Source organism: Pelophylax lessonae (assembly GCF_965119305.1).
Source record: "Pelophylax lessonae genome assembly, chromosome: 8".
NCBI lineage: Eukaryota > Metazoa > Chordata > Amphibia > Anura > Ranidae > Pelophylax > Pelophylax lessonae.
Genome location: NC_138775.1, coordinates 169,725,850 through 169,751,177, shown reverse-complemented (window position 1 = coordinate 169,751,177; position 25,328 = coordinate 169,725,850). Strand labels below are relative to the sequence as shown.

General features: G+C 38.6%; 1 protein-coding gene across 7 annotated transcripts in view; it reads left to right on the top strand.

Moving 5' to 3' along the window:
* Window positions 1-25,328, top strand: part of NTNG1 (netrin G1) — a 418,996-nt gene that overhangs the window by 326,247 nt on the left and 67,421 nt on the right. For 4 of the 7 annotated variants that reach the window (XM_082265800.1, XM_082265801.1, XM_082265802.1 and 1 more), the window contains one exon: window positions 6,346-6,405. The exons of the other annotated variants lie outside the window; for them this stretch is intronic. In XM_082265800.1, coding sequence (XP_082121926.1) covers window positions 6,346-6,405 — 60 coding nt within the window. The remainder of the gene's footprint in view (window positions 1-6,345; window positions 6,406-25,328) is intronic. 7 annotated transcript variants of the gene reach the window in all.

Genomic DNA, 25,328 nt, shown 5'->3' with positions numbered 1-25,328 from the left:
TGTGCATTCCAATGCAGATAAACACGCCCCTTGCACAGGCATACCCTGTAGTAGGCTTGTGTGAATGAGGCCTTAATCCTGTAGTCTAATTTAAAGCAGAACTATAGTCATGGACAACTAATGCAAACCTGTATTCTTTAAAATAAACACATTTAAAATGCAACTCCAGTCAACAAGTAAAATCAACATCATCCAGGAAGCACTGCAATTGTACTGAAGTGGGAATATCTATGAACTTTATGTTTCACAAGAGTATTATATATTCAGGCTATTGCCAGAATCATCAGGCATTCCATGCTAGGCTTTATCTATAAACATCAGCAAAAAACATTGTTTTATCTTTTGGCACACATCACCCTTCAAAAAAAGCTTGAAATAAAAAGTGAAGTCAAAGGGAAAAACCTAGACAATTAAGGATCGTTACTGGTTTAGGGTGGCAAACATTTTTGGGGAGCTTTTTAAAATCTTATACAGTCATTAAAAACAAACCTCTGAAGGCAGTGCAGTAAGTATCACCATACAGTGGTCATTTTCAAAATAGAAGAAATAACAATATGGGTGGCTTTTAGCTGGTATGATTTAGGAAGGGTTAGTAAGTTCATGAAGTAGGGCTTAACATCATCCTTATAAAGTAGCCCACAACCTAAACAAATGAAAACAAGATGACCATGATGTGTTTTCCATAACCATTGCCTTTCTGTGATACTTTTACTTTAAGACTAAAGGTCCTTTATATGTGCAAAATATTCACACTGTTACAAAATAAAAATGTGACAAAAAAGTACCTCCTACAAAAGTAATTAGACTTACTACTTCCACCACCAGCACTGCCTCTCTCAGAATCTGACACTTCCAATTGTGTAAATTTCCTGGTCCGTGGCTAAACTCAAAGATATGATCTACCAGTCACTACAACACTACTATGTCTTTAGGGCTTGGTTCACACTAGCCCGACTCCAAAGTTGTGTGACTTTCCGTGCAACTTTGGAGTCCAACTTTGATACCACTTTGACATGACTTTTTACACTATGTGACACTGAAGTTATATCAAAGTCGGACCAAAGTAGTGCAGGAAAGTTTTTGAACATCAGGCAGACTTGTGTACTATCAGTTAGGATAGCTCTCATAGAAAAACATTGAATTTCACATGTCATCCAACTTGGGGTCTCACAAGACGGATCCTATGTCACATCAGTGTGAACTGAGTCTTAGGGTCCATGTACACGGGACGCTGGAAATGGCCGTTTAGGAGCAGTTGGGTGTTTTTTTCAGAAGCCCCTGAACCCATCTACATTTTATCTTATCTGTCCATGTACACCAGGTCGTTTACAGTCATTTGCAGGCAGTTGCATTCAGGGACTTTTTTTAGAACGCAATTATTTGCGTTCGAACGTGTGTTTCCCGGCGTTTCAAACGCACAAACGCGCCCGAACGCGTCTGAACGCATCCGAACGCGTCTGAACGCGATGACCCGCGTTTAGCGTTCGCGTTTTTCCCTTTTAAAGGGGAATAATTTTTTTTTACCTCTAGGAACGGTTCTAAACACAAACGCCCGCAAACGCCGTTAAACGTCCGCTAAACGCGGGTACAAACGCGACCGAACGGACGTTTCAAATGTCCTAAAAATTCAAGCATTCAAAGGGGCTTTTAACAACGTCCCGTGTACATGGAGCCTAAGTGATGTAGAGGCCAGCAAGAAGAACAACTAAGTGTAGCAGGATACAGAGAGTCATTAAAGGAAACTATGGTCACAGTATACATTTTTTTTTATGAGCATTGTAATAGCAATGCAAACAATAGTTATTTTTGACAAAGCAATATAAGCTTACTTGAAAATGTTCTTTTCATGTTGTGAGTTTTGCCTGTCTGCTGGCCATATCTTTCCAAAACTTCCTGGATTCCCTGCATGCTTTGCAACCTTTTTCTCTGCTGTTTACTTTCAATCTCTAAGGACTACATATCCCATGGTGCATTGCTGCCTGCAAGCAGTGATTCCTGTAATCACTCTATCTCCTGAACCCCTTCTTCAAGCACCTTTGTAGTTCAGAAGGCGGACTCTGTGAAATGTGTGACACAGCAGTGCATACTTACAGGGCACATTGACTATGTGTCAAAGAATTCAAGAAAGCAAATGTGTTGGGATTGTCACAAAGTAAGTCTCCAAGTTCTTTCAGAATAAAAGGAGTAGGCTAGAAATAATTGAAATGCAATGTGGAAATCATTATCCAATTTTACTTTTTGACCATAAATGTAACTATCTTCTTTGCAGGGGATACTTTTTATTGACTATTTTAGCAACACTTTACATTCCTAGTAAAGTTAGATTAATCCTATTTACTATTACCATGTTATCAAATGCATTAGCAGGACATTCGGTAATGTGGGCCATTGCATGTTGTTATGGTGTGCATGTTTTCTTTTATGTTTTATCTTAAGGTGTTTATGATTTGATACCCTTTCCCTTTAAATTGGAAGTAAACTCTCCTATCGTTTTCAGCCAAGGAAGCTGCCATCTTGGCCTCTGTTTAATCTGCAACTGCCATGATGCTGCACATGTGATCCATTATGACACCAGCCATTGGATGGTTTGACAGTTTGGTTAAAAACACAACCAATGTGACAGCTAGCATTTCCGGGCATTCCGGGAATGTTAACTGTTTTTTGAAACTCTTAAATTGATGGGTTTACTTCCGCTTCAAAATATGAAATTGACAATATATAATTTCAGCTTTCAGCTTTTTTTTTTTTATAACAAAGAAGTTCTACAGAGCAACTTCTCAAAATGAAAAAAAAAAAAAAAAGATATATTCACATGCTAAACCCTTTATGTTGTCATATATAATGCTACTGCAATTGAATTAGTACCAACAGTAACAGCTGTTAGGGCCTTGCCCTCACCCTAATTGAAGAATATTTTTATCTTTCTAATTAACTGAACCAAATTAAAATATCACAAGCAACTTTGGTTTCCATAAGCTTAGAATGTGGAATTCATACATATTTTGTTTTTTAATTATGAGGCACTGTTATGGGATCCTGTTTAACATTTTGCATTGTATTAGTAGCGTTATGTTTGAGCTGGATGTATAAGAGTTAGGATGATGGCGTTTTGGATTTTACTTCTTTCACTCAGATATTATAAAATAAGCACTGGGTTAGAATAATTCTGATTTTGTTTATTAAGAAAATATTTAGAAACAAACTTATCCTCCTTTATCATACCTTAATGGGGCACTAGTAAATATGAGGAGGAGAGATTAGTAATCTGAGAAAATACAGTTGAAAAACTCTCTTAAGATTTATAACTCAAGAACGAAAACTCTAGCCTGTGGAAGCTGCTAGGTCAGGTCCTGACCTAGATTCATAGATAGCAAATAAATGCAATTATCTTGTTCATCTGCTCCAAATTATTGTGTCTGGGTCTCTGCACTATAGCCGTAACAGAACAAAACGCGGCTGAATCACTGGCCTTAATTGCATGGATTAGCAAGGGCTGTGCGCAGAATGAGAGCAGAGGACTTTAGAGTCTACACAAGCAATAATTCAAACACTCACATACAAGGTGGTGGGAGAAATAGGTAAAGCAGCAGAATGAGGGAATAGGGAAAAACGATTTCACTCTCCTTTATTATCCCTGGCGGAGCTGTCACTCATTATCCGTGTGTTAATAGAGCTCCTTCTGCGTGACACAGATCATTAGTTTTATGACATCATCCTTCTACTTTCTACTATAGGTTATATAAAGTATATCGCCTTACAAATTAATTTTATGGATCCCTAACACGAGAGGGCTTGTATTTACAAGTCATTATCTGGTCATGATTTTAAATTTTCAATGAAATATTTAATTTCATTATACTTGTAGCTATTAGGTCAAAAGTGCTGATGTTAATAATACCCATGCCTTCTCAAATATCATTTAGCTTTAGAGGAAATACTTCAGTATATCATATTTTCCTGCGTTCGGCTTTTGTGCATGTAAAATGTGAATCTATAAGATAAAATGCAAGATAACAATAATGGTAAACCAACGAGCTTGTGAAATATTGTAGTCTGCTGTCATTATTGTGTAATAAGATAGTTTGTATATATAGCATTTTAATGGCTTAAAGTGGACCAATACTTCAATGTGAAATTAAAAAAATGATAACAGGCTTGCGGAGATGGATAAAAAAAGAGCAATAGAAGTTCCTAAAAACCTTTCCCAGAAATTGCTGCTTCTCTCTCTCTTCATTACTTTTCACAAATGTCTTGTGGCCACATGATCTCTGCTAAAGGAATGAGATGACATATGACCAAAAAATGAGTAGACAATCACATGTAGCCAGTATTGAGGGGGACCTGGAGCAGATTTTTTTTAAAAGAAAATAATTTCGTTCTTTTGTCACACTTTATCCATCCATCAAATCTGGTTTGGATGTCATTTTTATTATCGTTTGCGTATGTTCTTAAACTGATGTGATAGCTGTTAGTTTTAAAGTGTCACTAAAGGCAATTTTTTTCATTTTTGATAGAGTGGAGAGGTATTAGGACACCTGTCAAGTTTTATTGCTCTCTGTGGCTCTGTTAGGAAGATTCAACCTCCCTTTTTGTCCTGTTTACCGTTATCATTGAAATTGAAAGTAAAAAGAAAATCCCACATTTTGGGTTGACATCAGACCCGGAATAGAGGGGGGATTTTCCAATGGGGATGCTAGTTCTAGTGACCCTGGTGACACCCTGCATTTCCCTCAATTTGAAGGGATTTCCTTTTACTTCCTGTTTTGGTTATGGGATAGGAAGGGAAGGGAATCTCCCCAATGGGACACAGATAGCAAAAAAAAAAAAACTTACAGGGGGACTTACGGGGGCTACAAGCCTTCCTTGCTCTATCCAAAAAAAAAAAAGTTTTGCCTTACTAAAACTTAATCATACAGAACTAGGAAAAAAGGGTGGGGCATTCCTGACTTAATAGTTGTATTTGTAATCTGAGTTTCAGCTATTCAACCCTCTAAAGGGTTTTTCAGCATATCAGTTAAAATGACTCTCTGTTTTCCCTGATTTCCCTAATCTCCATTAGGTGACCTACTTGCATTAAAATATGTTCTTTTTCTGCCAAAAATGCTGTTTGTGTCACTATGTAATTTCACAAACTTCTTTTATAAATGGAAACGTCGAGTTTCATGACAATTACCTAGAAAAATCTCAGTGTTATTAAAAGAGAAGTTGCAATGTCTGCATCCCTTTAGCCAAGGATGAGACCTCCAGAAAGTTAAATTATTTGCAATATGGAGATTTCCAGCAATGGAGAGGGCCTGTATAATTAAACATTGTTTAATGAAAAACAAAAATTTTAGGATACACCAAAGTACAGATAATGTGTATATTATTATCATTCAATAGCTATTACTCAACTTCCATCATGACCCAATCAGGTAAGTACAAAACATTCTGCTCCTGATCATGAAGCAAAGAATGTGATGACTAACCTAGGGTGAATGGAGAGCAGAAGAGCAGAGAACAGGGGTAGATTTAAGTATCTGAGTGCCCAAGATAAAACTTGGGCACTCAGATACTGGGGAACCTGTATATTGTAGCCAATCAGCTTCTAACTTCAGCTTGCTCAGTTAAGCTTTGCCAATAAAATCCTCGAAGCTCAATGGATTTTATGCAGAATTGCACCAGATTTTACACTCTCCAGTTTTAGTAAATAACCTCCACAGTGTCTGAACCTAGTGGGAGTCATGTTGGAGACTCTGCCCCTGGACTTCCAAAGCTTTAGTTAAACATGTGATTTTTCGATTGCACTGTCTTCTTTACTGGCAACCCTTGTGATCTATAAACAAAGTTAAAAAAAATTAAATAAAAAAAACTATTTATCAAATTTAAAGCTACAATTAGCTTTAATTTACTGTGCACACCTATGACATTGCCTAATCATGCATATTTGACTAATTATAATGAAAATAAACTCTAGTTATCACCACAATTTGATTTGATTGCTTTAGTGTATGTAATTTGTTGATGTTTTTAGAGATCAATAAAGTCAATGACCATAAGTATTTTAAAAGGGTATTTTTGCAAGAACTTATAATACTATTTTGTTTTTGTTTTTTTCAATCCTCTTACTTTATCTACTACGTAAATATATTGATTTGCTTATGCTAATGGTTCACCAGTTTATTATTTGCTCTGTCTACTCCCCCTGTAGGGTTTAGTGCATAATCATAATATTTTATTTTAATATACTCTTAATTGTGCATCAATCTTTGTACATCTATTGTTACTTATTTTCTGTTTTGCTTACATTTTCATTTCGTTTTTCTTTTCTAATTTGATTTTTTTTTTCCTTCCTTGTCTGTCCAGTTTTTCCCAAAGTAGCCCACTCTACAGTGCCACCTGCTCGTGTTTCGAGTCACAAGAGAGGTAGGAATCCCTCCATTCATACAGTGGCTCTGGTTTGTGTTGCATACAGATTGAACAGATTTTATTCCACCCAATAAAATGCACAATTTTGAGGAGAATTTTCACATGATTAAAACTTTTCTAGTGGCGGTTAAAAAGTTCTAAAATTAATAAAGTACATTTGCCCCAGCAAATAGAAACATGTACTTGCATGGATGCGGGGGAGCCACAGGCTGCCCAAACCAGTATATAGTACAGTAAAGAGGAAAAACATTGCTACAACACATGGCTACTGTATTCCAGTAAGAAATTCTAGGCTGTTGCAAAAAGCTGTCAAAAAAAGCTGCTATTTCCACTCATGGGTGATATTTAGGTTATGAGTTATGAGTTATCTTGGCACGTTGAATCAGTTTCTTATTTCCTTAAAATATTTGAAAAAGTACCCACTCTGAAGTCAGTATGAAGCTAAGCACAATTGCCTGCTTTCTCTATGATGTAAAATTAAGTACTAAAGAACTAAGTAGCAGAAGTATGGCATCTTATGATGGCTACAGCAGGGATAATAGAACACATAGTTGTGTTTTCCCCAAGAGATAACAGAGAATACAGTGAAAGTATAACGGTGCCTTCTTTAAACAAAGGTCTAATTTAATACTGTGTATTTTATTGGGATATTTTATATTCCTGATGGTACATCTCACCGTAGTCCTATGCGACTAAGATGCCAGTGAGTGATTCAACCTGCCATCATTCACCCAAAGCTGAAATATAATTGTTGGATGAGCTAAACTGTTTAGTAGGATAATAAGGAAATTTCATCTATATAAAAATGTTACAGATGGTAATATCAGCACCATGGGGAGCTCACATGTTTAGTATGACTGACAAATAAAAAGTAACATAATATGCCTACTGCTGATAGAGCTTTAGATCTAATCTGCAATATTAATTTAGACTGCTTTCTAGATGAGAACACATATTTGGTACCATACATTTCTGTGTCATTTTAGATACTTTTAACAGTTTATTTTATATTTGATCACACATGTCTTATACCTATCCTTTCTTTTAAATCCATTTTTGTGGTTTGATCAAAATAGATAAATTGGGCTTCATTTAATACAAGCACGAGAATCAGCATTGGCTCCTATAATGTGCATACTAGATTTTTCTATATACAGTATCTCACAAAAGTGAGTACATCCCTCACATTTTTCTAAATATTTTATTATATCATTTCATGTAACAACGCTAAAGAAAGTAGTAAAGTAGTGAATGTACAGCTTGTATAATAGTTTAAATTTGCTGTCCCCTCAACATAACTCAACACACAGACATCAATGTCTAAACCGCTGACAACAAAAGTGAGTACACCCCTAAGTTAAAATGTCCAAATTGGGCCCAAAGTGTCAATATTTTGTGTTGTCACCCTTATTTTCCAGCACTGCCTTAACCCTCTTGAGCATGAAGTTCATCAGAGCTTCACAGGTTACCACTGGAGTCCTCTTCCACTCCTGCATGACAACATCACGGAGCTGGCGGATGTTAGAAACCTTGAGCTCCTCTAACTTCCTTCGATGATGCCCCACAGATGCATAATAGGGTTTAGGTCTGGAGACATGCTTGGCCAGTTTATCACCTTTACCCTCAGCTTCTTTAGTAAGGCAGTGGTCATCTTGGAGGTGTGTTTGGGGTCGTTATCATGTTGAAATACTGCCCTGCGGCCCAGTCTCTGAAGGGAGGGAATCATGCTCTGCTTAAATATGTCACAGTACATGTGTGCATTCATGGTTCCCTCAATAAACTTTAGCTCCCCAGTGTTGGCAGCACTCATGCAGCCCCAGACCATGACACTCCCACCACCATGCTTGACTGTAGGCAAGGCACACTTGTCTTTGTACTCCTCACCTGGTTGCCACCACACACGCTTGACACCATCTGAGCCAAATAAGTTTATCTACGTCTCATCAGACAACAGGACATAGTTCCAGTAATCCATGTCCTTAGCCTACTTGCCTTCAGCAAACTGTTTGCAGGCTTTCTTTAGCATCACCTTTAGAAAAGGCTTCCCTCTGGGACGACAGCCATGCAGACCAATTTGATGTAGTGTGCGACGTTTGGTCTGAGCACTGACAGGCTGACCCCCCCACCTCTTCAACCTCTGCGGAAATGCTGGCAGCACTCATACATCTATTTCCCAAAGACAACCTATGAATATGACACACACATACTCAACTTATTTGGTTGACCATGGCGAGGCCTGTTCTGTTTGGAGCCTTTCCTGTTAAACCGCTGTATGGTCTTGGCCACCGTGCTGCACTTCAGTTTTAGGGTCTTTGCAATCTTCTTTTAGCCTAGGCCATATTTATTTAGAGCAACAATTCTTTTTTTCAGATTCTCAGAGAGTTCTTTGCCATGAGGTGCCATGTTTAACTTCCAGTGACCAGTATGAGAGAGTGAGAGCGATGACACCAAATTTAACACATCTGCTCCCCATTCACACCTGAGACCATGTGACACTAATGAGTCACATGACACTGGGGATGTGAAATGGCTAATGGGGCCCAAATTAGATATTTTCACTTAGGGGTGTACTTGCTTTTGTTGCCAACGATTTAGACATTAATGGCTGTGTGTTGAGTTATTTTGAGGGGACAGCAAATTTACACTGTTATACAAGCTATGCACTTACTACTTTACATTGTAGCAAAGTGTAATTTCGTCAGTGTTGTCACATGAAAAGATATAATATAATATTTACAAAAGTGTGAGGGGTGTACTCACTTTTTGTGAGATACTGTATGTGATGGCTGCTGTAAGTTAAGAATACTATTGCTTTTTTCCCTATTTGAAAGATTTGCTTTTAGAGCAAATTATTATGAAGTTTCCCTCTATGATGACTCTTCTATGTAGGATCAGACATGGCATTGATTTACTAATGTAAATAGGCTGCTAACTTCACCTTTCAAGGGGATTTTCCCTTACCTTAGTAAATTAGGTAAAGTGCTTCTCATTTCCATCATCCAGTCCATCCACTTTATTTCTTCCATTAACGCAATTGGGTATCCTTTGCAAAGTAAAGTAATTTTTACCCCATTCAAACTAAGGGGGAATTCCATTACAAAGTGAAAATGCTATTGCAACCTGAACAGCCTATATTAAATCAACACTAATGTCTCCGGGAGCCTTTTTATAACTCCCTTTTAATGCATCTATTGAAAGATGTTCTAGACTTGCACAAAAACCCTAAAAAAGCTCACGCGGCTATTTTTTAATTTGTTTGTATCCTAGTTGTGCTTTTGGGCATATATTCTACTCAGACAAAAACTACTGTACATTTTAATAATTGCTGTCTAAAACAAGAAAAGAAACAATTAAAACATGGCTCTTTGTTCTAGACCCTTGCATCTCGCAACTTTTTAAAATCCTGTCCAGGAACATACTACTACCTTTGCTTCAAAATGTAGTAATATCTTAGACAGACTTAAGGGCTTATTTAAAAAAAATAAAAAGCAGTACTTAGGTTCAAGGTACAGTGTCCTATAGTAACTAGTCAGATTTCATCTTCCATTAATTTATCTGCCATGAATAGAAATGTGACTGGTTGCGGTGGACAACTCTGCTTTGCATGTGGTCCATTCCCTTTGCACTGCTGAATGGGATAGGAATGTATACATGTTTCCAAATGTGAAAAAAAAAGAACAGTAGAACATGAACAAGAGTTTAACTGAGAATATGGAGGGGACTACCCTGTGTTTGCTAACAAATTGACAAAAGCTTAATCTGTTGTTAAGGAAGAACCCTTGAGTATTAAAGCAAGCTTGTACTCTATATAAAACAAAAAAAATAATACACCAGAGCAGTCACCTTCAAAAGCCTGGAATATTCTTGTTTGTGGTCTCCTGTGATCTATTTTTACTTTGTTACCACTGCCTGATTTTCCCTAAATTCAGTGCTAAGGTCCATCCACTGACATTTTTTCTCTCTCCGATGAGTGCCCTTAAAGGGCACTAAGGCAGGGCTTTTGGACAAAAGGGTGGGTAAGCAGTGAAGCCAGGAATTCAGCAAAACTCAGGCCTAAAAAGCAAACTGAAACTTAGCTAAAGAAGGTAACAGAAAGGCTTTTAAAGTTATTGAAATTGCATCAAGTTCCTTACTAAAACCCACAAAGGGAAAGAAAATGGGGAGAAAAGGGACATTTTGATACCCACAGAATATAGAACATGTTTGTGAGAATAAAATCAGATATTTTTTTAAATAGCGTTAAAAGTAGCTCAATAGAGCTTAGGGGAACATTTTACAAGATATCACAAATCCATAAAAACAAATCACTTCATCACTAGATGGCAGTAGACAGTAAAGTGCAGCACAATGATCCTAATTGCATGGGTACAGAGCCCATTGACATTCTGGACAATTTCATGGTCCCAACTTTGTGGGAACAGTTTGGGTATAGCCCTTCCTGTTCCAACATGACTTCGCACCAGTACACAAAGCAAGGTCAATAAAGACATGGATGAGTGAGTATATACAAAAATGTTTTAAAAATATATGAATATTTATTAGCATTATATATTAAAACATCCCCAAAAGTGGGACTAGATGACAAAAGTTAAACCCGTGTAACCTATGGGTTTAACTGTTGTCATCTAGTCCCACTTTTGGGGATGTTTTAATATATTATGCTAGTGAAGTTTTCATATCTTTTTAAAACTTTTTTGTACAACAGTTACATGACTCTTTTTTCTCTCTCTTCCTGGCCCTTGTGGCATATTTGCACATATAATCTGGGACGGATGCTGTTTATATGACTGTAATCCACTATTGGCATAGCCACTAGCTGGATGGTTGTATGTTTCACTTTTTATGGATTTGGGATATCTTGTAAAATGCTTCCCTAGGCTCTATTGGTTTACTTTTAATGCTATTTCAACAAATATCTGATTTTATTCTCATACACACTATATTCAGGGGGTATCAAAAAGTCAATTTTCTCTCCATTTTCTTCCCCTTTGTGGGTTTTTGCATTTCAGTTAGGGACTGATACCAAGGGGGTCTATGATACAGGTACACAATTGATGTAATAACATCAAGTTCCTTGTATTAGCACTTGTGAATATGTTTTAAAAAATTAAAATAGAGTACAGGTTTATATTAGGCTTGCTATGGTTGACCTGTCTGTGGGGTTCCTTTTGCATTAGAAACACTATTTTCTGTCAGTAGAGTCCACATTCTAGATTTAAAAGACTGTGCCCAGTAAATTCATTTATAAAGGAACATCTATTAAATTTGTGGCTAAAGCAGGATTTTAGCCCTAATGCTGACATACAGTATAAACAATCTAGCAATCACAGGTTCAGACGTTTCACATCTTTTCCTCAAAACAACAATAGGCAGCTGGTTTGGTCAAATTAACTGGATTTTTCACCGTGATTGATCATTCTTTTTCAATGAAAATAATCATTAATCAAATTGCCCAACCAGTGAAATAAATACCTTCATCAAAACAATCTTGATATTAAACTATCCTATTGCGAATATGCTTAGCCAAAATGTTTTTCCAGTTTTTGACAAAGTAGAGAAGAGTTAAAATGCCCGTCAGTTTATTTTTATGTCTGTGTCTCATCAGATAGTCTTCTGTCAATTTCCTATCCCAAAAGAACAATAAAAATTAAAGAAGAAATGGCTACAAAGTGAGGGGAATTCCTCTCTTAGACAGTTGTAACCAATAGATTGTCACCCAGATTTAGTCTTGTTTTGGTAATAACTGTTTAATGTTTGGTTTTCCATCACTTCCTGTCCTAGTGACAATGGTCACCAGAGCATATGAAGAGGATAAATGAACCCAGTAGAGACACAGACATGAACAAAACCTTTCCGACTCTAGCAAAAAAGGAATGTTTGGATAAATATATACTTTAAGGGGTCCATTTATGCAAAATTCAGTGTTCGATTGTCTTATTTATTCTCATAGCTGTCAGGAGTAGAGTTGAGCGGACACCTAGATGTCCGAGTTCGGCGGGTCCGGCCGAACTTGAGAAAAAAGAGTCCGGGTTCGTGACCCGAACTTAACCTGAACTTGACCCCGATCCCGAACCCCATTAAAGTCAATGGTGACCCGAACTTTTGAGAACTAAAATGGCTCTAAAAAAAACATGGAAAGGGCTAGAGAGCTGCAAATGGCAGCAAAATCTTGTTAAGAACATGGCAAGTGCTCTGCAAACAAATGTGGATAGGGAAAAAACTTAAAATAACATAAAAAAACATAAAATTGGTGATTTTTTAATAGCAGATTAGAACACAGCAGTGTCTTAACGCTGTATGTCACAGTAAAGTATGAATAAAAAACTGAAAAATTATTATTTTTCCATTAATTTGGTGATTTTTGAATAGCAGATTAGAACACAGCAATGTCTAAACACTGTATATCACAGTAAAGTATGAATAAAAAACTGAAAAATAATTATTTTTCTCTTAAATTGGTGATTTTTGAATAGCAGATTAGAACAGCAGTGTCTAAACGCTGTATGTCACAGTAAAATATGAAGGAAAAAACATTTTTTTTTTAAAAAAAATCCAGATTAATGCCCCGTACACACGTGCAGATTATCTGCAGACTTTTGTCTGCAGACTTACCTTTTCTATGTAGTGCAAGGGCCTGCCGGATTGCATACAAATTGAAAGTGTTTAGGTTTGACCTCATATTATATGGTTTTGGTAAGTCTGCAGACAAAAGTCTGCAGATAATCTGCACGTGTGTATGGGGCATAAGCAGACACATATGCACTGAGCTTGCATTAAATGGCCGCTGCACACCGCACACCGCCCATCTAACAGACTGATAAAAGTTTTTTTTTTCTCCCTCCTCTTCACTGGGCTCAGGTCAGGGCAAAAAGATTGCGCACTGCACCCCCACACAATAAAAATCGATGTAGATCGCTGTCTGATTAAAGAAGATTCTTCTGTCCTGTGTCCTATTCTTTCCCTGAAAGCAATCTCTCCAGCCTGTCCCTACAATAATCTCCAATCTCTCCCTCAAATCAGCAGCAGCAGGAACCTGCCCCTACAGTAGTTAGAGCAGAGTGAAGTGCGGCGCTACATGACTCCAGCTTATGTAGAGGCTGGGTCACATGCTGCACTGGCCAATCACAGCCATGCCATTAGTAGGCATGGCTGTGATGGCTTCTAAGGGCACACTAGATAAACGCTTGTTGATTGGCTGCCCTGCAGCTGTTGAAAGCGCGCCATTAAAATCGTGCCAAAACTACCGGACAACAGACTGTATCCCAAATATACAGTAAAATGTTCGGGTCCGTGTCCGGGTACCGAAAACCCAAAAGTCCGGTACGATCCCGAATAATACAGTCCGTGTTCACTCAACCGTAGTCAGGAGTAATCACCAAGGTATGTGTAATATGTTTACTTCCCAAGATCATCTTCATGTCCTAGTCATTAGATGGAGCTGGAGATCATAGGAAGAAAATGTATTGCACAAATTATGCTGATTTTTCATGACAGCTGTGCAAATGTTTGAGACATTTTTTTATAAATAGACTGCTATGTGTATAGCCAACATAACACTATACTAATACAACCTAATCCAAGTAACTGATACTTTTAAAAATATTTTTTTGACTGATGGAAACAGCCTGACATAATTATCTTAGAGTATGGCACTAGAAGAATCCCTGATTACCAGCCACTGTTGCAGTGGGCCATTGGTCTTCTTTTCCTCTCTTCCTCAAGATTTATTTATAATTTTATTATACAGAGACAAAGACAGTACAATCTTTGTTAGATTCCATAAATTCTTTGTCGCAGAACAGCTAGTTGGTGATTTAAAATCTGACATATCTGTAACACTGTATGAATTTGTTTTCTATGTGAGTATGCATTGTCATAGGTCACTAGTACTAGTGAATGGATCAGTAGTTTTTTTTATTTTTTTTATATGGTTTGACTTGCTCTTGCAACAGAAATACAGATACTACAAGCCAAGCTTATTCAATGCAATTATTGTTATTGATTTGTATTTGAGTAAAATGCTTTTTAATGATAAAATCCAATGCTTACCTGTCCAGCTACACTAGTGACCATGAAGTGAGCTCTGTGTGTCTACCAAGCTTAAAGCTCTGTAAATAACTGTCTCATGCAAATGTCTTCCATGGCGTTATTTTGTCCACCTGTTTTACCATTAGGACCTTTGTTATTTGTTTAAAGTTTAGGGAAGGAGGATACTTTCTTCCCATGTAAATGGTGGTCAAAACTATGATCATTTGGGAAACAGATGATAAGTTCTAATAGTCTTCACTTATACAATGTACAAAGTACAATTATAGGTAAACTCCAGGCAGATATAACAGACAGATTAATGAACTTTACCTATTAATACACTATTAAAGTACTTTTAGAAATGCAAGCAAATCAAATACCTTCTTTTTGTTTGGTATTAGCCATTTGCGGTCTCCGTACAGCATAGCTCAAACTGGAGGACATAGAAGAAGCAGTATAAGAAGTCAATAAGCTGTCAGATGCAATCAACTGTCTGCTGGGACTCCTTCAATGGTTAAATCACAGGGTGGTAGTAAGGAGGTGACCTGTAGATATTACTGAACAGCAAGAAAGAAATATAAAGCCCCCACTTATGTCAGGCAAGGCTGTGCTGTGTGACAGAGCTGTGTAAATCTATGGACTGAATGGTCAGCATTACAAAATCTGTTGGCAGGTAATATAGCCCCTTTATTTCATGTTCAAAAATAGTTTATTGAAATTTTCAGAAAAAACAATAAAATGAAGGTGAACAATATTTTCCATATCTTTTTGTACAGAATATAGGTTCGCGTGGATGCGCTCATGTGACAAAACAATAACTACATGTAGCTGGAAAAAAAGCAGTTATAATCAGTTTCAAGTTTTAACAGTAAGATAGGAGGTACTGTCTCCCATCCCTGAGTACCCCATATGGGAACTTACTGTGACAGGGGAAGAGGGTAGACAATACGACCAGCTTAAAGTTTCTTGGTCCAAGGATTAATTTGAACTGGAACAAAAAAAGACAACAACATATAGCATAACTCCTAGAGCATAATATACTATTCGTAAAACGTGTATGGAAATTATACAGATATTAGTGTAATAAGGACATTGGCTGTCAAAGGCCACTACTGCTATCATCTGTATAGCTGAGAAAATAATAATCTAGTCAAACATTAAACAGACCCCTGCACGCAACCTCGATCAGCTCAGAATTAATATATCCTAGCATCGGTCCTTCAGTGTCCTTTTGGGTATTGTTAACCGCTCTTACGTGGCTATAGTATCCAAGAAAAGGATATTCTAGGTTATGCTGTCCTAAGGTTATTGTGGAGGAGTCAATTTAGGTATGGAAAGAGGGAGACAAGAAAAGGAGAGGGGAAGGAAAGAACGGAAAGAATGGAGGATAAAAGATGGAGAACGAGAGAACCCCAAAGATATAGCCACCCCTTTGAAAAACATAAATATGACATCTGGTGGAGAGCCATCTACCAGGAGAGAAGTACCAGTTTGTTAAAACCTAGCAGAAGGCCCTGTGTAATCCATGGTCTCCATAAGTTGTCAAATTTGCCCAATACATCATTATAAAATGCTTCCATCTTAGCATGTAGCAAGGTGCCGTTCATCCTATGTTTGGTCTCCAAAATGTTTAATGTGGGTACTTTCCATGCTTTGGAAATAGTCTGCTTCGTGGCTGTAAAGAGCTGGGTAACAAGTTTGAATTGCTTACGTGGTAAGAGGTGTGTATCAAACACCTCTTACAAGTGTGAAGACCTCTTTCCAAATTGCTTGGGCTATCAGGCAATGCCACTAGATATGGATATGTGTGCCCAGCTCGGAACAGCCTCAAAAGCAGAGTGCCGAACGGTTAGGTGCGAACTTTGCAATTCTGGCAGGGACTAAGTACCATTGTGTAAGCACTTTGTAGGAGGCTTCCATCTCAACAACATTAGAAGATGAGGATTTAGTAGCAGACCAAGTTTCAGACCATTTTGCCCTATCAAGTGTGCGCCCTAGGTCATTTTCCCATATAGCTAAGTATGAGGGTAGCCCTGTCTCTGGTTTGGTAAGTAATTGGTTGTAGATAGTCGACATCAGACCTTTAATATGTGGATCTTTCATACATATATATGCTCAAAATGAGAGAGTTGATTCAAACTAGAGCCCCTTATTACATATGGGTAAAGACATTTTTCATATTAGATAATGAAAATTTCCCTTTGAGGCAAGTTAAAAGATTTGCATAGGGTTGGGAAAGTTAGTAGAGATGCCGCTGTGACCATGTTGTATAGGCGAATGATGCCTGTTGTGGACCAGGTTCTGAATCCCGCTGGGGATTCCCTAGCTGGGTAGAAGGCTGGATTCTTGAAGAATAAGAGAAGGGGGCTGTGTGCAGACTGTAGGCCATAAATATCCTTCACACTATCCCTAGCGAGAGCGAGTGTTTTGTAATCAGGTTGGTTACAGATGTACGCGCTTTAGGGTGAAGCCATAACAGATTAGAAGCTGATAGAGGGTCACCTTCCATTGATTCTATTGCAACCCAAAGTGGAATCTCTTTGGTGGCATGATATTTAGTCAGTTGTGCTACCTGTGCCGCCTTGTAGTATGAGGCAAAATTAGGAAAGCCCAAGCCGCCACACACTTTGGGAAGATATAGGGTGGATTTGGAAATTCTATGTCAGACTGAACCCTGGGTGAACGTTATTGTTCTCCACCATATGATGCTCATAAAATGCGCCAGTATAGGAATTGGGAGGACCCTGAACAAATACAGGAATTTGGGAAATATGGCCATTTTAATAGCGTTTATTCTCCCTATCCAGGAAAGTGGAAGGGATGCCCAAAGCGTTGACAAGTCAGTGGCCTTTTTCAGCATGGGGGGTATAGTTTGCTGCAAATAAATTGGAGATGTTGGCAGTGAACTGGATGCCTAAGTAGGGGTCCACAAGAAAGGTAGCGCCGTTTGAGCCAAATGTAGCTCTGCTTTGATGAGAGAGATATTTGGGGCTGTAGATTTTTAAATGTTAACGTTTAAACCTGAGTTGGCGGCAAACTTGTCAAGTGTGTTCAGGAGGTTGGGGGAGATCTTAAGAATGGAGGATATCATCCGTGAATAAACACAGTTTGTGTTGATATCCACCTAATTCTATACCTGTGATTGAGGGGTCAGTCCTAATACGCTGCGCCAAGGGTTCAATAAATAGGGAGAATAAGAGGGGTGATAGTGAGCACCCTTGATGTGTGCCTCTTCCTACATTGCACATATCTGATTTGTAGCCCGCATATTTTATATATGCCCTAGGTTCATTGTATAAGGCAGAGACCCATTGTAGGAAGTGGGGGCCGAAGCCCCACTTTCAGAGAGTAAAATTCATATAGGATCAGGAGACTGTGTCAAATGCTTTTTTAATGTCTAGGGATAGAAAGGAGGAAGGTACTGTATATGAAGTTTTTTGGTGATGTGCGTTCGTAGGACTGCACACTGAATATTGTTGCCCGCTTGACATAAGGGGATGAACCCTACTTGGTCAGGGTGAATCAGATTTCCAATAAATTTGTTTAACCTAAAGGCGAGAATCTTAACTAAAAGTTAAATGTCCAAATTCAAAAGTGAAATGGGGCGGTAGTTTGTCCAATTGCTTTCGTCGGCATGAGGTTTGGGGAGCATACATATAATCGCAGTCAGTGTGTCCTGCCTAAAGGATTGTCCCTTAAGCAGGGAATTGAAGGCGTTAGCTAAGATAGGACATAAGGAATCTAAAACTGTTTGAAAGTAAAGCGCTAAAAATCCAGCCGGGCCGGGTCTCTTGTTACATTTCAGAGCTTTGATAGCATTTGATACTTCGTCCACTGTGATCGGATTTTCCATCATTTCAAGCTATTCCTGAGAGATGGGTGTTAGGGGCATATGTGTGAAGAATTTGTCAGCTGCGGAGGTATTAATTTCACTTTCTGGTGAGTATAGTGTAGCTAACTGGGATCTAAACTTCCTGAGAATCCTGATAGGGTTCCTGGAATATGTGTCATTGGATACCTTAAGTCGTATGGGTTTAGATGAATTGCAAAGTGATTTAAGCATACGTGCTGTAGGGGTGTCTGGTTTGTTGGATTTGATATAGTAATTGTGGCAGGCCCTCCGTAGGGTTTTCAGCTGATTCCGTGAGGAACAAGTCAAATTCTAGTCTGGCCTTGTCTAGGTTGGCTTTCTGATTTGTGGAAGGATAATTTTGAAATGCTGCAAAGCATGCATTAAGGTTCACTTCTAGCTTACTACTGAGGGCTTTGCGTTTGGCGTTTAAAGAGTGCCATTTGTTGCAGACAGGCACTTCATAGGACCGGTTGCGCTTCCAACAAGATAAGCGGTGATATGTCAGGGGTTGAGTTGTGTTCTAGGTATTCAGAGGGGGCTCGTGTGATTTCCAGCTTAGGAATGTTTTTTTTTTTTTAAAGAATTATTGAGACTTTAGGCATAGTAGATGCTATAGTGGTACATACTTAGCTATGGTCAGACCATGTGACAGGGATGATCGTAGATGTTAAAATTTCAGGCAACATACCTATAGTTAGTATTATTATGAGGGTGAGAGTAAGGTTTTCAATGTATAGTGTCTAGTGTGAGCAATTTAGCGGGGTACCTATCCTTGGAGAGAGAAGAATAAGCAGAGGTGGATAGAGAGGAAAGGAGACAGATTATAAAGAGACAGATGTTGTGAACGATAAGTGCAAGATGTAAAACTTGTACATAAACAAAAATGTAACATGTCCATTGGGAGGAGAGAAAAAATCTCCCACCAAGGGTAAATCGAGAGTCCCATATTGAGGCGAAACTACAGAAGGTAGCATTTGAGAGCGCATGGGACATTCCAGGAGGGTACAGAAAACCACTAATTGAAAAACAACTTTAACATCATACAAGAGGAGGTATTGAGTGACACCCACTGATCCCAGTATTCCAGAGTGGGGCCCTGTTAAGGGAAAAGTGTGAGAGGATTGACCGCACTCTAGTAGAAATATTTCTTGAAATCAAAGATGTTTCCTTTATTGTTCCAATAAAATCAGGTGACAGACAGTGTACAAGCAGACAAATTTAAATTTGTATTTATATGTTACTTGCGTTTATACCTTGTTTAAAACGCATATATTCGTGCAGCCTGTGCTTTGAGAGTAACCGTAAATCCACTCATGTTTTTAATCTTGTGTTTTTGTCTATAACAATTAGATTGGTATCACTTTTTCCCATTTGGGATTTTATGTGCAATCAGAATGTCTTCACTGGGTCATTGCAAAACAGCTTGTCAGAATCACCTATTCACATGTTTCAACATGTGTTTCTTATATCTCTTAATTGATGATTCTCTTACAAATATCCTGTGCTTTTTTGCAATTCCACAGTGTGGTTATGAGTAAGCGACTGGTAATGTCGTGAAACGCGTCAACCTTTGTCTGCTTGTACACTGTCTGTCACCTGATTTTATTGGAACAATAAAGGAAACATCTTTGATTTCAAGAAATATTTCTACTAGAGTGCGGTCAATCCTCTCACACTTTTGCATGCTTCCGGATTACGGCTCCGACCTGCGCCAGGTTCTCAGACACACACCTGAGCGTCTACACTTTCCTGCTTTCGCCCTGTTAAGGGAACCCAGACTGGGTATAGTGGATCAGGGGGTATGTAAAATGAAGGGCAGTGACATTTGAATGAAATCCGAAAGAGGTATGCTATAAAGAGAATAATATTTTAGCGTTAATACAAGTTACGTGGGAGCAACTGTGGGTAATCCCCAGATAAGGCAAAAAAGAAGGGAACTAGATGGCAGTGTTTTGCCTTTCTTGGTTTAAGGAAGAGGTTGACAGTTCCCAATGGCATAGCCCACATGTAAATAGCGAAATGCGTTGCTTCCTCTTGTCAAAACAGCCAGAGATAAAAACCATAAACGTAAACAGTTAGCCATACTTGCAGGTAAGATGAGGACCTGAGAAGGTGTGCATTTACAACCACACACTAGGGCATAATAATTTTTGGATAAATCCATCAGTCCATGGAATCTTCAGGATCCGAAGCTGGGGAACTAAATTGACCACGTTTATATGAGTTATGATGACCTTGTTTCCCAGAAGAATTTGATGATTTGTGCGGGAAACATGACGCTGATCTGCAGCATGGGTTCTCAGTGCCCTGTGGGGAATCCACCAGCTGTAAGTTTTGTAGGGTGCTTCGTAGGTCTTCAGCTGAACGACAAGCATGTTTGACATGTTTGGTATGTGAAACGTACAGGAAAAGGGAATCCCCACTGATAAGAGATTTTTTGTCGCTGCGGAATTTGAAGCAGGGGTTTCAGTGCTCGACGTTATTATTGGTTAGAGGAGACAGGTCAGCGAATATTTGATAATTATGTCCTTGAAAGTTTAGAGCTTCGTTATCTCTAGCTGTGGCCAAGTGCTGTTGCTTAGTGCCACAATAATGGAACTTGGCCATAACGTCGCAGGGAGGGCCCTCTGACTTTTTAGGGTTTAAAGCTCAATGAACTCTGTCCATCTCCAGGAGCTCCACCAAGATGGCCATTTGCAGCTCCAGAAATATGGCAAGCATAACTCTTATACGCAGATTGAAGTGTCTTGCTTGGTTTTCAAAAAACTTCCAGGCGGGATTGCAATACAAGGTTTTCCTCCTTAAGATTTTCAATCTCTGCTGTATAATCCTGTGTGAAGCTCTCTATGTCATCCACCCGTGTTTCAAGTTCAGCCATACGTGTTCCTACATGTTCCTAGCCCTCTGATCTCTTTTGTGAGGCTATTAGTTATGTAGTCAGAAATTTGTTTTAGTGCCTTTTGAAACATGTGCTCTATCTGCCTCAGCATGGTAGGGGAAGCTGTCTCACCTTGTGCAGCGTCCTGTGATCTGTCGTAGTCAGATTCGTAGGCATATTCTTTCTCTGCCTGGTGGGATCTGGCTGGATGTGTCTGCTTTGTTGGACGCATGGTGCTGTGTGCCATGGCTGAGGAGGAAGATGGTGCCGGCGCCATCTTGGCTGGGGCATAGGTCAGCCCGTCTTTGATGCATTTTGTTTTCATTTTTTGCCGATGTCCACCAAGCACCATGCCAATCGATCCTGGTACCGACGCAGGAGTAGATAGATTGGGTGTCACTTGGGCTGCCTCTGTGCTGCAGGTTAATCTGTTCCCCAGGAGCGGAGCTTCAGTTAGGCATGTCCACTGTGATCGACTCTGCGCATGCGCCCCAAGTATTAATTTCATATGCGTATTTAGCTGTTTTTCTGGGTTTTACCTTTAAAAATGTTATATGGGTTACCTTTCACAACCTGTAACCTGTTTAGGTTTTGTGGTGAATACAGAGAGAAGGCATACAGCTCTATTGGTACATGTAGAGTTGTAGTCACTGCACATGTGAGACCTCGCTGTTGCCTCACAAGAATAATAAGTAAATGTATGAATGTAATCCCTGCTATGGATAATCAACAAACTATAGTAATATTCTAAAAAAGTGCTGCGAGCTGGTGCCCCCAATTAGACTGCTACCTAGCTGGTGCCTGTTGGAAAATCTATGTGTAGGGGATGGTTTTCACACACAGCAGTGCTTCAACCCATCTCCTACAGATAGGGAATTCACAAGAATAATAGTTAGCATTACAAAAACCCAATTTTGACCATATTTTGAGCAAACCAAACTTAAAGAGGAGCTCTAGGTTCCTTCAGGAAAAAAATAAAAGTCAGCAGCGACAAATATTGTCGCAGCTGACTTTTAATATAAGGACACTTACCTGTCAAGGGATCCCATGAGGTCTTCACTAGACATTTGGGGTTTGTTTCGTACCGAATACATATTATTCCAAGATTCAGGTATATCTAAATACCTGAATTGGAGTATAAACTAAGCTTACCAAATGCTCTGAAAAGCAAAACAAAATTTGTCCAAGCTCCAGAAATTTTAATTGAAATTTGAATCAAATTTTACATCGAATTTCAGTCGAATTCGAACTGTAAATATATTTCTGAAATCAAATACTGTGTCTGTTATTAGAATACCATTTCAAAATAATGCAATTTTTTGTTAAGCCAAAGATGATTAAAAGAGTCATTGTAATCATTAGATGAAGATTTTTCTTTTGTTTGTTCACTTTGCCACATTCAAATCGGAAAAAGAAATCTAAAGTTTTCACTTCAACTTATTCAAAATTTATAGATTCTAACATTTTGAATAAAAAAAAAAAAAAAAATCGGTAAATTCAAAGAAAATTTGTAAAAGACATAAAACCAATTCTGAATACAAATCCCGAATACGAATTGAACAAATAAACCAAATTTAACAAAACAAAATAACGAAATTAACAAATCTAAACGAAACGAAACATATTTTTTTTGTCATGCACATGTCTAGTCTTTACCCGAGCTGATTCTTCAATCGGCTTCGGGTGCAGGAGCCGCTATCTGTAGTAGGGGAAACAGAAAGTGAAGCCTTCCTACGCCATGTACGCGAATCACACTGCACCTTGTGAATGGTCCCGTAGCCTTCTGGGACCTGTGATGTGTCCAAAATGACTGCGGGGGAAGAAGGGAAGGCCGAGCTTCAGGCTCACTTCGTCGTGGCAATCTCTTCCCCTAAAAACTGCCAAATGCGGCAGAGTGGGGGGGGGGGGACAAGGGGAGCTTCTCTTTTGAGTGGAGCTCCGATTTAAACTGGTATTGACTTAGGATGGCATTGTTATCAAAAGAAGGTAAACCTGTCATTCCCCATAGAACCTTTTTTTAACATAGATTTGGGAAGGGTAGAACCTCAGTTGGGTTTTATTGCTGTGTCCCTTTCCCCCTCCATTCCTCAAAAATGTGTGATGCGAGGGGAATATTTTTAATGCCATGAATCTCTCCATTGGAGAGATTCCCCATCATTTATTGTTCAATGACCACAAAGGCTTGAGCTGAAATTGGGAAAATAGCAATAAAAATCTAAAAGAGGTTTTAACTCTCCTACCCTTTCTACAAAATATGTCTGAAGCTACCATAAAAACTCAAAGAACAGGACACTAATAAGATAGAGGAAGCCCAAGGAACTGACATTGGGTACTGAAACTGAAGACTCCCTTAGTCTGACTATAAAACCACATTTTGTACATCTACATAGGAAAATTCTGAAGCTTGTATTATACCTTTCAGTGAGGTAACCACTTCCTAATCAATAGAAATAATAAAAAGCATTACCAGTATATTTTAGCATTGTAACATGGATGCTGCCATTATAATTATTTAGAATCATGCATCACGCCAAATGGTGTCACTGTTAATTTAGCACTTTCCTAATTTTTTCTTTTCTTTCACATTTTAAATTCCTAGTAGGGTAAGCCATTTACTCAGTCAATGACAAGTTCACTTTGATTTTCTTTGTACATTTCCACCTTGTTGTTTAAATGGCTGTTTAAATTGTGTCGGCACATAGAAGAGGGCGAACTTTTCTCGTTAAGCGGTAATTGGGAAGGACAGACTGCAGAGGTTAGAGGATCTGCTGTACAGTATCTGTCATTCTCAAGCAGTCTAACAGTGTGCAAACAGCCCGATCCAATCCCTCTATAGTAGACAGAAATAATATAACATTTTGACCTCAGCTTATGGACAAGAGCTGGCTTGTGTCTGTTTTCCATCCCAATATAATGCTTTCTATAATAGGATTATTATATTATATTACGTCTCCCGAACTGTGCCTAATATCAGGGGCATCCAAAATTAATATACATATTGCATGCTGATTTTTCAGTTAGAATTCAAACCCAGTTTATTTTGAAACAATTTTTTTAACATTTACATTTTTTTGCAGATCTCTTCACAAGGGCATATTTTAATATTTTTCAGTTTAGACCCTTGTTAAAAAAAAAAACTGTAATGCGTTTTAAGTTTTGGACTTCCTGTTTAAGTGACATACACTATATTGTCAAAAGTTTTGGGATGCCTGCCATTGCACACACATAAACTTTAATGGCATCCTTAGTCCTCAGGGTTCAATATTGAGTTGGCCCACCCTTTGCAGCTATAACAGCTTCAACTCTTCTGGGAAGGCTGTACACTATATTTAGGAGTGTGTTTATGGGAATGTTTGACCACTTCTTCCAGAAGCGCATTTGTGAGGTCAGGCACTGATATTGGACAAGAGGGCCTGGCTTGCCGTTTCTGCTCTAATTCATCCCAAAGGTGTTCTACCAGGTTGAGGTCAGGATTCTGTGCAGGCCAATCAAGTTCCTCCACCCCAAACTCGCTCATCCCTATCTTTATGGACCTTGCGTTGTGCCTTATTGAGCAGTCATGTTGGAACAGGAAGGGGTCATCCCCAAACTGTTCCCACAAAGTTGGGAGCATTAAATTGTCCAAAATGTCTTGTATGCCTTAAGAGTTCCCTTCACGGGAACTAAGGGACCAAGCCCAACCCCTAAAAAACAACCCCACACCAAAACAAGGTCCATAAAAACATGGATGAGCAGGGAAAATGATCCAGTCTGTCCATGTCCCAGGCAGGAAGTTGAGTGAGGGCAAGATGGCCCCCACTCGACTCTATAGCCTTGGAGAACAGGAGTCACATCATACGTCATTCCTCCCAAGGGCCCTTTTTTTTTTTCTTGCTGAAAAAATTTTTTTTTTTTTGCTTTTAAGGGTAGATGTGAGATCTGAGGTCTTTTTGACACCAAATCTCATATTAAAGATGACCTATCCTGCTTATTTCTATTACAAGGGATGTTTACAGTGATAAAAAAAATGTTTTAAAGGGACAGCGTTAAAATAGAAAATAAAAGGTAAAATAAATAAGAAAAAAAGAAATTTAAAGTGCCCCATTCCTCCGAGCTCGTGTAACTCTAAACTGGTAACCTGTAGAAATTGTTAAAGTGTCGCCTATGGAGATTTTTAAGTAC